This window comes from Canis lupus, chromosome 16 (assembly GCF_048164855.1).
Source record: "Canis lupus baileyi chromosome 16, mCanLup2.hap1, whole genome shotgun sequence".
Taxonomy (NCBI): domain Eukaryota; kingdom Metazoa; phylum Chordata; class Mammalia; order Carnivora; family Canidae; genus Canis; species Canis lupus.
The window spans coordinates 7,179,974-7,196,020 of record NC_132853.1 but is presented as its reverse complement, the minus strand read 5'-3'; the positions used below and the strand labels follow the sequence as shown (position 1 = coordinate 7,196,020).

The 16,047-nt window shown below is 41.1% G+C and overlaps 1 protein-coding gene across 20 annotated transcripts in view; it reads left to right on the top strand.

The window, feature by feature from the left end:
• FNBP1 (formin binding protein 1) overlaps window positions 1-16,047 on the top strand; it is a 152,724-nt gene that overhangs the window by 64,306 nt on the left and 72,371 nt on the right. For all 20 annotated transcript variants that reach the window (XM_072778307.1, XM_072778303.1, XM_072778305.1 and 17 more), the window contains 3 exons: window positions 1,559-1,674; window positions 14,235-14,291; window positions 14,993-15,140. In XM_072778307.1, the coding sequence (XP_072634408.1) occupies window positions 1,559-1,674; window positions 14,235-14,291; window positions 14,993-15,140 (321 nt within the window). The remainder of the gene's footprint in view (window positions 1-1,558; window positions 1,675-14,234; window positions 14,292-14,992; window positions 15,141-16,047) is intronic.

Below are 16,047 nucleotides of genomic sequence, written 5' to 3'. Positions count from 1 at the left end.
ACACGCTTTTGACAGGATTAAATTGTGGCTTTGTATTTTTATGCTCGATTGGACTCTTTTCCCATTTGACATGGTCTTCATGACTGAGTTGTGAAATTAGACAGGGATTGATGCTGAATCTTTAGGCAAATGATTATACACTGGGCTATGTTCAGTGGCCCTCAGTGGTGAAGTCCCAGGCTGGGGCCAGACCTGCATTTTCTATTCCTGCCACACACACAGCCCCAGGAGACAGCAGACACCTTTCTTTCGTGGCAGCTCCCCCTTCCCTGACACTCCCTTTACTTGCCCAGGCCTTTGTGGGCTCTGTGGGTCAGGCCCTCCTCACTAACTCAGTGCAGAGCTGCAGCCAGCTTTACTCTTGGATCCCTGGCTGTGGCTTCAGCAACTCTAGCCCACAGGCCTCCCGCCTTGAACTCCGAATTAGATCTGCATTTCCAGTTCCCTCCTGGACCTGACACTCCCTCGAGCAACATGCCACTTCACCCCAAACGCTACCTCTGGGCTCTCTAGTCCCAGGAGCCAGAGGCAGGGAGGCCCCCAGAATCCCGCTTCTCCTTCATATCCCTTTGCAGCCTCCTCCTGCAATCGGCAGCTGAGATGAGTTGATTGTAGTTGTTTCAGGTCCATGCGTCCTTCCCTCTCCTCCCATTTTCCCTCCCCTGGACTAGGGAACCATCTCCCAGCTTCCACCTCCTGGCGATTCCAAACACGTCTGTGGGGGTGCCCTCTCCCCTTGCAGGTTCAGCAGCTCACTTGTGCCCACTTCAGAGAGGTGAAACTACTTTGCTCGTTGTTTGAGGCCTGGGGTGATGGGCTGGAATCTGTCTAGTTTCTTACCCACCACCATCCTTCCCTTGGATGGTGGGACCCAGGCCCCACCTTGGCTCCAGCCTGACAAGTCCCCCCCCTTCCCCACTCCTGGATATGTCCATGCCTTTGCAGTAGCTGTGGCTAGAATACTCCTCTCATTCTTCCAGGCTAGGAACCTGCAGGCATCTGCAGATGGGGCTCTATTTCTGTTCATCGGTTACCCGGCTCCTTTCCTGACACACAGTGTGGGGTTGATAAATGTTTCAATGTTTGAATAAAGTCCACATGAGTCATTTTATTTATCTGTTTGAAGAAAGCAGCGTTTTGTAACTCCTCAACTCCTCTTGCTCCCATTTGCTTGCCCCAAATTTCCATGAGCTGTTAGGAATCAGAGATAGCAGGTAAGGTGCTGGCAGCACCACTGAGTTGACCTGGGTGTTTCACTTCTCGGCTTTTGGAATCTGGGAAAGATATTTTCCTTTTCACCGGGACGTTAACTATATCCCCAAACCATGTTTCTAACATGAACAAATGGGTCAGAGTTCAGTACCCCAGGCAGTTTTCGAACCAAATTTGGTAATGTTGATTTAAAACTGCTCAACAAGAAAAGCACCCAGTACAATCATGGAAAATATTAGAACTGCTTTCTACGCAGCCACATATTGTTGAGAGAATTGTTCACTGAAATTATATTAATCACAGGGAAGGATTATAAGCTCTCTCTCTCTCTTTGTTTTTTAAACAGGATCAATTTGACAACTTAGAAAAACACACACAGTGGGGAATTGACATTCTTGAGAAATACATCAAATTTGTAAAGGAGAGGACAGAGATCGAACTCAGCTATGCAAAGCAACTCAGGTAAGTTGATATAGAAAAAGGCTATTGGTTAACTGCAAAATGGATGTAACTATAATTTATATTCTCATTTATACTATGAATGTATAGTCCTTTAAATATTTCATTTCCTCTTTTATGTGAGGTAATATATTTGAACAGAAATCATTGCTTTTACTATAGAAAATTCATTTTCATGGAACAATAAAAATAAAAACTAAGTTATTGCCCTCCGGCTCTGGTTTTTTTTTTTTTTGAAGGATATTTTCTGAATATACTTGGAAAAATAAGTATATTCTTTTCAGAAAACTCCTAATTGAAATATAACGTATCTGTGCAGAGAAGTACACATCCTAAGTGTACAGCCCCAGAAATCTTCAGAGTGAACACCCCTGTGTCACCAGGACCCAGATACTAGAAACAGGCAAATCCAGCCCCAGAGGCCCCCTGCCCTTCTGGTGCATCACCCTCTTCCCATGGTTGTACACTCTTCTGATTTCGAATGACACAGACAGTCTTGTCTGTTTTTGAACCTCATGTGAACATATTTCACTTATTAGGCACTATTTGTATTTGCCTTCTTTTGTTGTACATTAATGTTTGTGAGATTCATTTATGTGGCTGCATACAGTGGTAGCTTCTTTTCATTGGTGGTTGGCATCTGGGTGTGTGCGTATACCACAGTCCATCCATTCCGCTGCCACTGGCGATTGCTTGTCCCCTGTGTGGGGTTATAAAGTCTGTCTACACCCAGGAGTGGAAATGTGGGGTCATTGATGTTTAGCTTTAAGTAAACAGTTTTCCAAAATGCTTCTCCCGATCTACCCTCCATCCAGCAGCCTGTAAGAGTCCTGTGGAGCAGCATTTTAAAAGTGCTTGGACCTCTTACATCTTTAATGATGAAATTATCCAAGAAATGTGTGTTTTTAGATAAAATGTGTAAAAGTTGTTGGTAGAACAAAGCTGGAACTTGATGTGGCATGCACAATCTTTAATGATCTCTTGTTTGGTTGAATTGGTCTATGCAGATTGTTTTAAGGCCTATTAAAGATCTGACACCCCCCCCCCACCATACACACACACAAAAAGAAACCTGATAAAGATCCAGATGACTTTTGGCATAGAAACATTTAATTTGAACCCAAAGAGTGTCTGTAGAAGGAGTATATTCATGTGTCACTGAGAGAAGGTAGATTCTTTTAGAGCTGGTATTGTTTATAAATAAGCACCTTAATGGTGCATATGGATTGCTTTTATGGATGACAAGTTTTGCTTCCATTGAGTAAATAAAACATAAAACATATTGCTCAATGAAACAACCGTTATGACTTGCTGAATCCAGATCGATTTCTAGCACTGCGTATATGAATCAGCCTCTCATCCTGAATGTAGGAATAGGGAAGGGGCTGCTTCATGCTGATTATCTAAATATTGCACTGGTAGTCATAAAATGGCTTTCCTATGAAAATGGGATACATACATCTTTAGCCTAAACACGGTCTTGCCTTATGGATTTATCTGTGTTTGTTGTCTCTCTTTTTCTATTAGCTGACGCTTGTCTTCCCTGACACCTTTGTCACGATCTTGTTTTGTTTGGGAGGTTTGTAATTAGATGCCATTAATTCAGCACTAGCAAGTGTCTGCTCCGTTCTGTATCACGAAGGGAAAGGCCTTTCTTAGTTCCTCCTCTGGATCACACTCTGGCTTCTTGCCCTTTCTCATCACCCTAGGTGAGGGATGGAGGATGCAAGTAACAAAATGGGAGGCTCTTGGAAAAGAATGCAAATTCCAGTGTGGGTTTAGGGTAAAGTATAATGGCTCTCCATTGATGTTTTGCCCTCTTGTAGATCATGTTTCACAACTTGAAACAGAGGATTAGTATTAGGGTTCTGATGGTAATCTCTTGATAAGTAATTTTCCTGGGATTTAAATAGATATTTAGTAGGCTCTACGCCCAATGTGGGGCTCAAACTTACAACCCCTAGACCAAGAGTCACATGTTCCACCAACTGAGCCAGCCAGGTGCCCCCTGAGATTTAACTATTAACATTTGTTTTATTACATCCCTAAGAGGTGTCTCAATTTGTCCTTGTTGGGAGAAGGTGATATACAGGATCAGGAGTGATTGAACAAATGCCTTCAAGATGATTACTAACCCTTCAGACTGTTCTTCTCCTTGATACTGAGCTGCAGTGCTGATACATAAGCATCTTCTCTCCTTTGGGGGTTTGCTTCCCCACTCACCCAGGTGACTCAGCATCTCCCCTTTCTGCAAATCCAGCACCTCCTTTCCCATCCTCACCACTTGCTTGCTATGTCACTGAAGACATGGAAGCAGTCAGAAGACGACTTCCTCAGACTCTCAGCATCTGACCGCATGTCTCTGTGCCCCCTGCCCCGAGATGCTTCTGTCTAAATCCAGGCACCCCTCCTGTGCACCAGGTGTCACCTCTACCTCTGACTCTGGAACTCAGCCCCAGTGGTTCTCTCTCCCATGCCCTCAGTTCTTCATTCTCTGGTGGATTATTATCCCCATCGACACATGAGCATGCCGTCCTTCAAAAACAAACTTCCTTTGAACTCACTCCCTCACCATCTGCCACCATTTCTCTGCTCCCCTTTCCAGCCAAACTTCTCAGGAGTATCTTCCTTGCTGGCTCCAGTCCCTCCCCTCTCTCTATGTTAAACTAACCCTGCACCACTCAGCCTGAACTGCTCTTCAGGTGACTTCCATATCCTTCAACCCAGTCACCTATCCTCAGTTCAGAGTCCTTGGCCCATTAGCAGCTTTGACGAGGTAGATGCTTCCTCCTCCTTCTCTCTTGGCCTCTGAAATTCCAATCTGGCTTCCTTCCTACCTCACTGGGAGTTCCTTCTCACCCTGCTTGCTGGGTTCTCCTTCTCCCCCTGCCTCTTCATCCGATGTGCGCTAATACCCAGTCCCTGTCATCTTACCCTCTCGATCTGTATTCCCTCGAGAATCTCATCTGGCTTTAACTATGATCTCTGTGACAATGGCTCACAGATGTGTTCCTCCAAGGTAGACCTCTATCCTGGACTCTGACACAGATTATGCATCATCTCCAGTTGGATGTCTAAAACCTATCTGAAATACGTGTCTGAAACCGAATCTGTCCACTTAAAATCTACATTTGCATAGCCCAACTTTTCCCTAGGCACTTGAGGGCAGCTGCCTCCTTCCTTGTTAGGTCAGAAACCCTGGAGTCTCCTTTGGCTCCCCTCTTTCTCTGCCACTACCCACTCTCATCCCCAGTCTAAGCCATTGAGAAGTCCTGGTGACTGTACTTCGAAAGTTTATGCAGGATCTGACCCCCACTGGTAAACTCCACCGTGGTCCAGTCTCCATCACCTCTCACCTGGGTTATCATGAGGCTTTTAACTGGTTTCTCTTATTCCCTTCTTATTTCCTCTTGTCTGTTTTCCACAAAGCAGCTAGATCTTGGCAGTCTCTTCAAAATTCCAACAACTCCCCATTTTACTCCGTAAATTAGAATCCTTACCATGGATGTCCTACAAAGCCCTATGTGATCATATCCCCCAACCTCTGACATCATTTCTTTCCTCCTTCTCCCTCCTCTCTGCTCTAGCAATACCAGCCTCCTTGCTGTTTCTTGTACACACCAGGCATGCTATCACTCCAGGGCTCACCTTTCCATGTGGGTATCATTTATATGTTCTTCTCCTCGATCCACAGGGCCACCCCCTTGCCTCCTTCAAGTCTTTCCTCAGATGTCATCTGCTCAGTGAGGCCTACCTCATCTGCTGTACTTTATGGCTTTTCCATAGCACTGATAACTTCCTAACATTCTTTATAATTTTCTTAGATATCATGTTTACTGCTTATTTTTTCCACTGCTCTCCACTACAATGGAAGAAGCCCCTTTAGGGCAGGGGATTTGAGTTGTGTTCCCTAGAGTATCCCAGTAGTATGGAACAATGCCTGATGCATACTAGGTACTCAGTAAATAGTTGTAGAAAGAGTGAATTGACAGGTCCGGATCTAAGATGTTTGGTCCTTAGTGCTTCAAGGAGAATCATGTGTTTGCACAGGCTGTGAGAGCTGATGAGGGCTTACCAACAAACAGAACAACCAATAATATGTCAACAGAGTTCCAGGGGAGCTCTAAGGAATGAGATACCTTGGAGCTCACCTTCTCACTGTGGAAAATAGACTCCACATGCAAATAAGCAAAATATCAAATCATTTAAAGATAACATTTATCATCCCAGATAAGAAAAGCCAGTGATGTAATAGAGCATGATGGTGGGTGGGGGTTACTTAACTAGACAGGACAGGGAAAACTGTTGCTTGAGAACAGAAGGACAGAGAGGGCAGGCATGCCAAAGTCTGGACATAGCTCTTCCAGGCCAAAGAATCAGCAAGTGCAAAGGTCCTGAGGCGGAAACATGTTCAAGGAATGGAAAGGCCAGTGTGACTGATGCATAGTCCATAAATGCTTGCTTGAAATAGCAGTATGATGTTGAAAAAGCAACATGATCTTTTTGGGGAGACCTCTGGTATTAAGTCATTTTAATTTTTTTTTAACATTAGAGGAAAAGAAATGCTAACTGATTTTAGAAGCAAAGGATGATAATTAGGGCTCTGATTTCTATAGGTTTAGACATACTACAGGCCAAGTCCCAATCCATCCACTGCCTGGTTTTGTAAATAAAGTTTTATAGAAACACAGCCTCATCCATTCATTAATGTATTGTCTATGGCTGCTTCTGAAAAACAATTTCAATTGACTAGTTGCCACAGGACCATGTGACCTACTTGCAAGTCTATCTTATCTTTTACAGAAAAAATTTACTGACCCTTGTTATACTTACTTCAGAGTTATTTAATATTTCTTCAAGGCAATGTAAGGTCAAATTCCTAACAAAGTTTTAAAACATCTCATATGACCTATCTAAGAGCACCAATTATTGATTGCCTGTTCAACTGTTAATTTTTTTTTAAAAAGCTAAATTATTTGTTATGACCAGATAATGAACTCATATGATTAAGAATTCCAGAGGTATAAAATGATATACCATGAGGGACGCCTGGGTGGCTCAGCGATTGAGTGTCTGCCTTCGGCTCAGTGATCCTGGAGTCCTGGTATTGAGTCCCACATCGGGCTACCCCTGATGGAGCCTGCTTCTCCCTCTGCCTGTGTCTCTGCCTCTCTGTATCTCTCATGGATAAATAAATAAAATATTTTAAAAGTAAATAAAATAAAATAAAGTAAAATAATAAAATAAATAAATAAAATAAAATAAAATAAAATAAAATAAAATAAAATAAAATAAAATAAAATAAAATGGTGTACCATGAAGAGTCCCTTCTCTTACCCTGTCCCTGGGTACAATAAATGTTATCAGTCACTTGTTTATCCTTCCTGAGAAATTTTATGCCAACACAGGCACACGAGGGTGTGTTTTCTTCCTTGTTTCCCCAGCAGTACTGTGTGCCCTTGCTTTAATACATCCTGGAGATTGTTCTGAGGATTCATTATTTTTGCGGTTTTAGAATATCACATTGGGTTGGTGGACATGTTAATTGTTTCCAATTGTTTGCAACTCTGAACCAAGCTGCAATAACCTTGAGTAATCCACTTGGACAAGACTGTCTAAAGACTTTGTTCCTAAAAGGAGTGTTCTGGTTCCGATAGAGTTCCCCAAATTGCCACTGAGAGGCCATGACCCTTGTGGCTCATACCAGAGCATGTGCAGTGCTACTTACCTTGACCCTCAGTACTTCTTGGTGCTGGTCTTTTTTTATCTTTGCCAATGTGATAAGTAAAAATTGGAGAGTCTGAGTCTTATTTTTGTTTCTCTTATTATCAGTGAGATTGAGTCTGTTTTTATACATTTGAGCCATTTTACTTCCTTTTTGATGAATCATCCATGTCCTGCTCAGCTTTTTTCTTAAGTTGGAGTTCATTGTCAATAAAGGGTAATTATATAGAAATCATTTTATAAAACATAATGCATATTGTATATATAAGGAATTCAACTTACATTTACTTTCACAATAAAAAAGACATACAAAGCAAATGGAAGGATTTGCCAAACCATAAATATTAAACTCTTATATATAAGATTTAGCAGAACGATTATGGAAAACTTGCAGGATGTCATTTCTGTTTTCATTTTAACTCCATGTTACAATTTTAAACAGACTCAACTGACTCACTGCCAAGTAAGATAGAGAAAATAATATTTACATGTTTTGCCTCCTCTTCTAATTGAGTTATATAATTTGTTCTGTAACATGGTCCCACAGTTAATTTGTCTTAATTCTGCATTTATTTATTTGTTTGTTTAGATTTAAGAGAGAGAGGGGGAGAGCGTGTGTGCATGGTGGGGGAGGGGGGGCGGGAGAGCAGGAGACTCAAGCAGACTCTGTGCTGAGCACAGAGCCCGATCCCCGCTGGATCCCACGCCTCTGAGATGATGACCTGAGCCAAAGCCAAGAGTCAGATGCTAAACTGAGCCACCCAGGCGCCCCTTAATTCTGTATTTAAATATAAATGTATTCTCACCACCATTCCTTCTACCACAGCATCTCCACTGTCTCTTGGCATCAAAAATAAATGCAAATATTTCCTTCCCTAATGAGAGTTTGTGGAGTAATCTTCGAGTTCATGCCTGTTTGAGAATACCCCCCACCTGATAATAATTTGGCCTGGTTGTTCTCCAGTCATGTTTTCTTTCTCTCCAAACTTTGCTGCTGCATTGTTTTTTGGTGGAAAAGTCTGGAGCCGGCCAGATATTTTTTTCTTTGTAAGTGACTTGCTTTTTTGACAATATATGTGAAGAATTTTTTGTTCCATTTAGCAGTTTGATAACATCTCCAAGCTCAGCCTTGTGGTTGATCATTCTTTGTCTGTTTCCTTAGAGCCCTTTCATATGCAGATTCAACTCTTCATTTCAGGGGAATGTTCTTCAATTCCATCTAAATATTTTTTCTGTACTACTTACTGGGTTGTACATACTTCAGAGATACGAGATTTCCTCATGTCAGAGAGTTCTGTTCTTTAGGTAAATTTTTTTCTTTTTTTTTTTTTTTGCTTTTGTTAGTTGCTTTCCTCATTTTGATTATCTCAAAACTTTGCTCTGTTCAATTTGGTATCCAGCCCACTTCATTTATTAGTTCTGTAGTGTGTGCTTTAGTTCTTAGTTCATTTCCTTAGTTTTGTGGTCTATTTTAGTTTGTGGTCTGGGAACTCTTTGCTTTATTGGCTTTGTGTTTTTATTAAGTTTGTCAGTAGTGTAAAATATTCTGGAGGAGTTTGCTTTTGCTTCTTTTCTTCCAGATTGGGTGTTTTTGTTGTTTTGTTGTTTTTTTGTTTTTTGTTTTTATCATTCCCTCCCTCCCTCCTTCCTTCCTTTCCTTCATTCCTGCCAATCTTCCTTCCTTCCTTCCTTCCTTCCTTCCTTCCTTCCTTCCTTCCTTCCTTCCTTCTCTTCCATGTTACATATCATATCTTTTCTCCTCACTTATGTTCAATATGGGCAGGTCAGTGAAGTGGTTAAGAGAACAGACACTAGAGCCCCAGGACCTGGAATGAACTCTTGATTCTTCCATTCAATAGTAACACAACTTGGGGCAGATACTCTCTGTGCTTCATCCTTTTCACCTCTTTTTGGGAAAGCACAATTCTCTGATCAAATTTTATTTTGCTGTCTTTATCTGGAAATCTTGTGGTGAGTTTTTTTAAAAAGAAAGAAAGAAAGAAAGAAAGAAAGAAAGAAAGAAAGAAAGAAAGAAAGAAAGAAAGAAAGAAAGAAAGAAAGAAAGAAAGAAAGAAAGAAAGAAAGAAAGAAAGAAAGAAAGAAAGAAAGAAGAAAGAAAGAAAGAAAGAAAGAAAGAAAGAAAGAAAGAAAGAAAGAAAGAAAGAAAGAAAGAAAGAAAGAAAAACAAAACATTCCTGGACCCAACCCTGGACCTTCCATTTCGGAGGGCCTGGAACTGGGCCCAGGTATCTCCTTTTTAAGCTTCCCTGTGGCTCTTCAGATCAACCAAGTTTAAAATCCAGTATCCTTATGAGAGGATTATATTTTTCTCTTACCTCTTAATTAGCCTGTCTGAAGAGCAAGTTTAATATATAAAACACTTAAAATTTCTTAGAAAGATCCCATAAATTTAAAACTACTCTTTGTGGTTTTTTTTCTTGCTTGTTTTTTGAGTAACCTCATACAAAATAGAGTGAGAAAGCCCATTTCCAGAGAATGGAAATGAAAGTTGATCTTTCTTTCTAGTGGTCCCTGAGAGAAATATCTTGATTTTCCCTTCCAGACCTTTTAAGCTTTTAGTTTTCTGCTGGCATTTATAGAGTGAATTATTCATTGGTGCTTTTAAGAAGCATTTTGAATGCTGTATATGCTAACATGGTCAAAGTGATACTCATTCATCACAACTTGATGGTCTTTACAGGCTGTCACCCACAACAGAATATCACCCGTGGTCCTTAATCCTGGTTAGGATTGGACTAGTAAGAAGGAACTATAAAGAGTGCTGGTTTGGGGGCACTTGGGTGGCTCTTATGGTTAAGTGTCTTGCCTGCCTTCAGCTCAGGTCATGATCTCTGGGTCCTGGAATAGAGCCCCATGTTTGACTCCCTGCTCTGCAGGGAATCTGCTTCTCTTTCTCCCTTTGCCCCTCCCTCCTGCTCATGCTCTCTCTTTCTCTCTCTCTGTCTCAAATGAATAAATAAAATCTTTTTTTTTTTAAAGAGTGCTGGTTTTACCTGAATATATTCAAGCTACATTTCCTTCAATTGGATATTAAATTTAAATTGTTATTTTTTTAAGATTTTATTTATTTATTCATGAGAGACACAGAGAGAGAGAGAGAGAGAGAGGCAGAGACACAGGCAGAGGGAGAAGCAGGCTCCATGCAGGGAGCCCGATGTGGGACTCCATCCCCGGTCTCCAGGATCACACCCCAGGCTGCAGGCGGCGCCAAACCTCTGCGCCACTGGGGCTGCCCCAAAATTTAAATTATTTTTATGAAGGCTTAAGACCAGAAGCTAAAAGGAAAATGTGGATTTATTAATTTTTAATACATTTTTAAAATATGAAGTGGGTTTTTTTTGGTTTGTTTTATTTAAGTAGTCCCTAGAGCCCATGTGGGCCTCAAACTCCCAATCCCAAGATCGAGAGTCACTCACTCTTCTGACTGAGCCAGCCAGGTGCCCCAGAAAATGTGGATTTAAATAAATCGTTGAAATAACAGTTTCAGGGGTACCTGGGTGGCTCATTCAGTTACGTGTCTGCCTTTGGCTCAGGTAATGATCTCAGGGTCCTGGCATCGAGCCCCTCATGGGGCCCCCTGCTCAGTGGGAAGCCTGTTTTCCCTCTCCCCTGCCTCTGCTCGTTCTCACTATCTTCCCCCATCTCTCAAATAAATAAATAAAATATATTATTTTAAAGTTTCAAAAGAATTTTTATATAAGATGTGAATTTAGAAGTGATATTTTCAATTTATAATTTATAGTTAACATAAGAAATGATTAATATTTTAAACCATGCATTAAAAACATCTCACATACAGGGGCATCTGGGTAGTTAAGTTGACTAAACATCTGACTCTTGATTTCACCTCAGGTCATGATATCAGGGTTATAAGATCAAGCCCCACACTGAGGTCTTCACTGGGTGTGGAGCCTGCTTAAGATTCTCTCTCCCTCTCCCTCTGTCCCTCCCCCCACCTTCCTCCCACCCCTCTTCCTCTCTACAGAAAAAAATATTCTCACATGCAGCTACTAGGGTTTTTAATACCCCAGTCTCCCATATATGCCTCTCTATGTATATGTGGAAAAAACTTTTTGGTTATATAGACATCTGCTTTCCATGTGTTCCCCTCCATCCCTGCCACCCATAACTAAGATGGACTATTTTTATTAAGTCTACCTTTTAAGGAGTGATATTGGTAAACTAACTCAAGAGCTTTACTCTGCTTTCAGCAAAGATGATTTCTCTCCTTTGCATTATTTTTTTTCAAGTATCTTTCTCTTTCTTTCTTTCAAAGATTTTATTTTTAAGTAATCTTTATACTCAGTGTGGGGCTTGAACTCACAATCCTGAGATCAAGAGCTGTGTACTCCACCAACTGAGCCAGCCAGGGGCCCCTAAACCACATTTTTAAGGAAATAACTGCTTTTCAACATTTTTTTTTGGACCTAGGTTATTAGGTAACTGTACTATGCATCCAGAGTATCAGCAGAGAAAATGTGACATGGTTTATTTATTTTTAAAGATTTTATTTAATTTATTCATGAGAAGCGGAGAGAGAGAGAGGTAGAGACACAGGCAGAGACACAGGTAGAGAAACAGGCTCCATGCAGGAAGCCTGACGGACTCGATTCTGGGACTCCAGGATCATGCCCTGAGCCAAAGGCAGACACTTAACTGCTGAGCCACTCAGGTGTCCCTAATAGTTAAAAATTAATTATAATTTTGAAATTATATACTCATGTCTTCAGTTTACTTTTATTTTCTTACTATTATTTTAAGTAAGCTCTATGCCCAATGTCAGGGTTGAATTCATGACCCTCGAAATCAAAAGTCAGGCTCTACCGAATGCGCCACCCAGGCATCCTTCATATCTTTAAGTTGCAACAATCGATATTCTGTTGGGTGTTACATATTCTCCCAGAATTTCCAAACTTGAAGGAGCAACAGAGGTCATTTCATCCAACCCCCTTGAATGCACAAATGAGGAGCTGGACCCACAGACTTGCTCAGTCATTTGTCTGGAGTCATGCCATCCTAGAGCAATGTCCTTTTTACTAAAGTCCATTGCCTCATGTCACCTAGTAGCACCTGTTAGAGATGAAATCATGTCCACTTTGTAAAGTGTACCATGATCAAAATTGTAAATTTATGGTGGTGTATTTTTTCTAGGTCAATCTGTAGATTCAGGGGAAATGAAAGAATGTGAAATAATGAAAGGAGTTACTAGAAAAGAGGAATAGAAACATGGGATAAACAGGGAAGTGAGTACTGAGATGCGGTCAAGTGAAGACCCTGACTGTGGACCATTAGTCAGCCTCTTCTGACTATTTCCATAAAGTGTAGCCACTAAAGTCAGGTCCCATGAGAAATCAGCCAGTGAGACCCATGTGAGTGAGTTTTGTGTTTTCAGCCTTACCTCCTGGTTTTTGTGTAAATTTAAGCATGGTGAATATAGAGATTATCTGGACTCTTGACCCAGAGGTGAGATTAGGAAGAGAAATGTAAGTGATTTTGGCTCATCTGAGTGTGTTCAGTGCAAACCTGCTAGGAAGGTTGAAAGTTCCTAATTAAATGTCTTAGCACAAACATCCCCCAAATTCCTTTCTTTTTCATTATCTCTTTTGTGGGAGCAGCCACACAGCCTTGACAACATGTCACTGGCATTTGGATTTTTTTTAAAGATTTATTTATTTATTTTAGAGAGCATGAATGGGAGGGGCAGAGAGAGAGGGGAAGAGAGAGAGAGAGAGAATCCCAAGCCGACTCTCCACTGAGGATGGAGCCTAACACAGAGCTCAATTCCGTGACTCCAGGGTCATGACCTGAGCTGAAACCAAGAGTTGGATGATTAGCCAACTGTGCCACTCAGGCACCCAGCACTTGGATTTTTTTTTTAATTTATGATAGTCACAGAGAGAGAGAAGCAGAGACACATAGGCAGAGGGAGAAGCAGGCTCCATGCACCGGGAGCCCGATGTGGGATTCGATCCCAGGTCTCCAGGATCGCGCCCTGGGCCAAAGGCAGGCGCTAAACTGCTGCGCCACCCAGGGATCCCCTGGATTTTTAATTTGAACATTTTGACATAGTCCATATGCTTTCCTTGGATCATCGTGAAGATGATCAGGAGGGAACGGTGGCCTGGTAGGAAAGTTCAGTGCTACAGGTGAAAGCCACTGCATGTATACATATAGTCTATACTCTCCAATTAAAGTCAGGTCTTTTTTTTTTTTTTTTTTTTTTTAAAGTCAGGTCTTAACAGCCAGGCTAACACCCAGCTGGTGGCCCTTACTGTTCTTTTTTTTTTTTTAAGATTTTATTTATTTATTCATGAGAGACACACACAGAGAGGCAGAGACACAGGCAGAGGGAGAAGGAGGCTCCATGCAGGGAACCCGACATGGGACTCGATCTCGGGTCTCCAGGATCACGCCCTGAGCCAAAGATGGCACCAAACAGCTGGGCCATTGGGGCTGCCTGGCCCTTTCTGTTCTTAATGTGCTCTACCTTTGAAGCAAAAGATTCAAAGCTGTGTGATCCTTCATATCCTGAGCTTTATCACTCATATAGAAATATGGAAGGAAGCAAGGGCACCTGGCTGGCTCAGTCGGAAGAGCATGCAACTCTTGGTCTTGGAGTCATGAGTTCCAATCCCACATTGGGCGTAGAGATGACTTAAAAAGAGGGGGGAAAAAAAGGAAGGAAATAAATGAATTTCAGTTGTGGGTATTTTGTGATTTTTTTTTTCTCATAAGCAAAAGCACTGACTTCCATCTTTCTTTTTTGATTTCTCAATCATCTTTCTATAGAAGGTGACAGGTCTGCATTTTTCTTTTAGGAACCTCGCAAAGAAATACCAGCCTAAGAAGAACTCAAAGGAGGAAGAAGAATACAGGTCTGTTTAATAATGCTGATAATTATGTGGTGATATCTTTATACCCATCGTGATAAGGATGAAGGAAAGGATGAATGAAATCAGCAAAAAGAAGCTGCATTCCCCGCTTATATTTGTGCTAGTTGTAAAATTGGCAGTGAGAACAATAAAAACCCTACTCAACTAACTTATGCTGAGTCACTAGACCTATTCCAGATTGTTTCAATTAAGGTAATTGGAAAAAGCTTAGAATATAATCTAAGCAAATACAGGAAGTGTGGATTATGCATTCCACAGTGTTGATTTGCTTTTATAATATCAAGAGTCTCTTTCATTGAGAAATATGTCCTTTTCAGTTAGAAATTAAGGCCCCTTACCGTGCACAGCCCTTATAATGTATTATGTCTCTAATTTAGATCTAAACATCCGTTGCATTAGTACCTATAGCAGGTAAAGGTATTTGGGGGTCATATTTGGACCAAGTATTAACAAAGGCAAGTACTGCTTATGTAGAGTGATTCAGTGTCACAAAATGCAAAGTGTTTCAGTTGTAATTAATTCTGAGCCTTTTCAACGAGAACACTCATGAGTAATGAACTGTCAGGATCCTATGGGAGGTCAATGCACATTAACCTGATTTTAATTAATATTTCATCAGCACATACAGTGTTAGAAGGGACGGGGCATTGTTTGAAAAGAGTGGCGTGTGTTCACTTCCGCAGGTATACGGCGTGCAAAGCCTTCCTTTCCACCCTGAACGAAATGAACGATTATGCTGGGCAGCATGAAGTTATCTCTGAGAACATGACCTCAAACATCACTGTGGAGTTAGCCCGCTATGTCCAGGAACTGAAGCAAGAGAGGAAATCGGTAAGAAAAATATGTTTTTTCTTCATAAGCGATGGACCAGGGGTAACGGGAATATGCCTAGAAGCTTTCAAATTAAATACAGTCATATAAGGTGGTAGGTCTTGAACTGAATCGTGTAAAAGTTATGGACTCTGTTCTTAGAAGGTGTTTCTAGGTCTTTATAAGGGTCCCTCAGCCACTGAAACTTATCTGGGGACTGCCAGGATGCTAATCCCTTTGAGGAATGTAATTATATTTGAGGACATAAAAAGAGTCATAAAAAGAGTAAGCAATATAAGATTATATATGCGGTGTGGAATACATAGTATTAAAATAAATCCTTATAAAATGTTCAAAAAACCAGAAAGATGATCCCAGGTACATCTACTCTGTTCTTTGGCTCCTTCATCCTCTAATGGAGAGGACCATTTGTGTTCCTCCTACCTTCACTATAATCTTTTCATAGCTTTTATTGTTAACAAAGGAGAAAAATGTATGCTCACACAAAGTATATTCATAGTCGAGGTTTTGCCCTAAAAGATCTATTTTTAAGCTGTGGTCTGTATCATTGTTCTCTGCTCAATTATTCGGTACGTCATAATTTGTCAGTAATAAAGTAGTAAAGCTGGCCAGTGATAATACTTTTTTCATTTAAATTTGAGTCCACTGTAATTCTTTTAGTCTGCTGGAGATGGAGGAGCCAACAGGGAAGATGTGGTTCCTGCTGAAATGGGGAGAGATATTAAATAATAATGACCAAAATATTTACTTAATTGCAACTGTGATAGTTGCTACAAGTATGAGTACAGGTGCTATGGGAGCAGATGATAGGAATACCTAACATGCTCCTGCTCAGAATCCGGGAGCAGCTTGCCAAGGCCCTTACCACCTAACGTTTTAACAAGGATGAATAGGAGTGGCCTGGGAC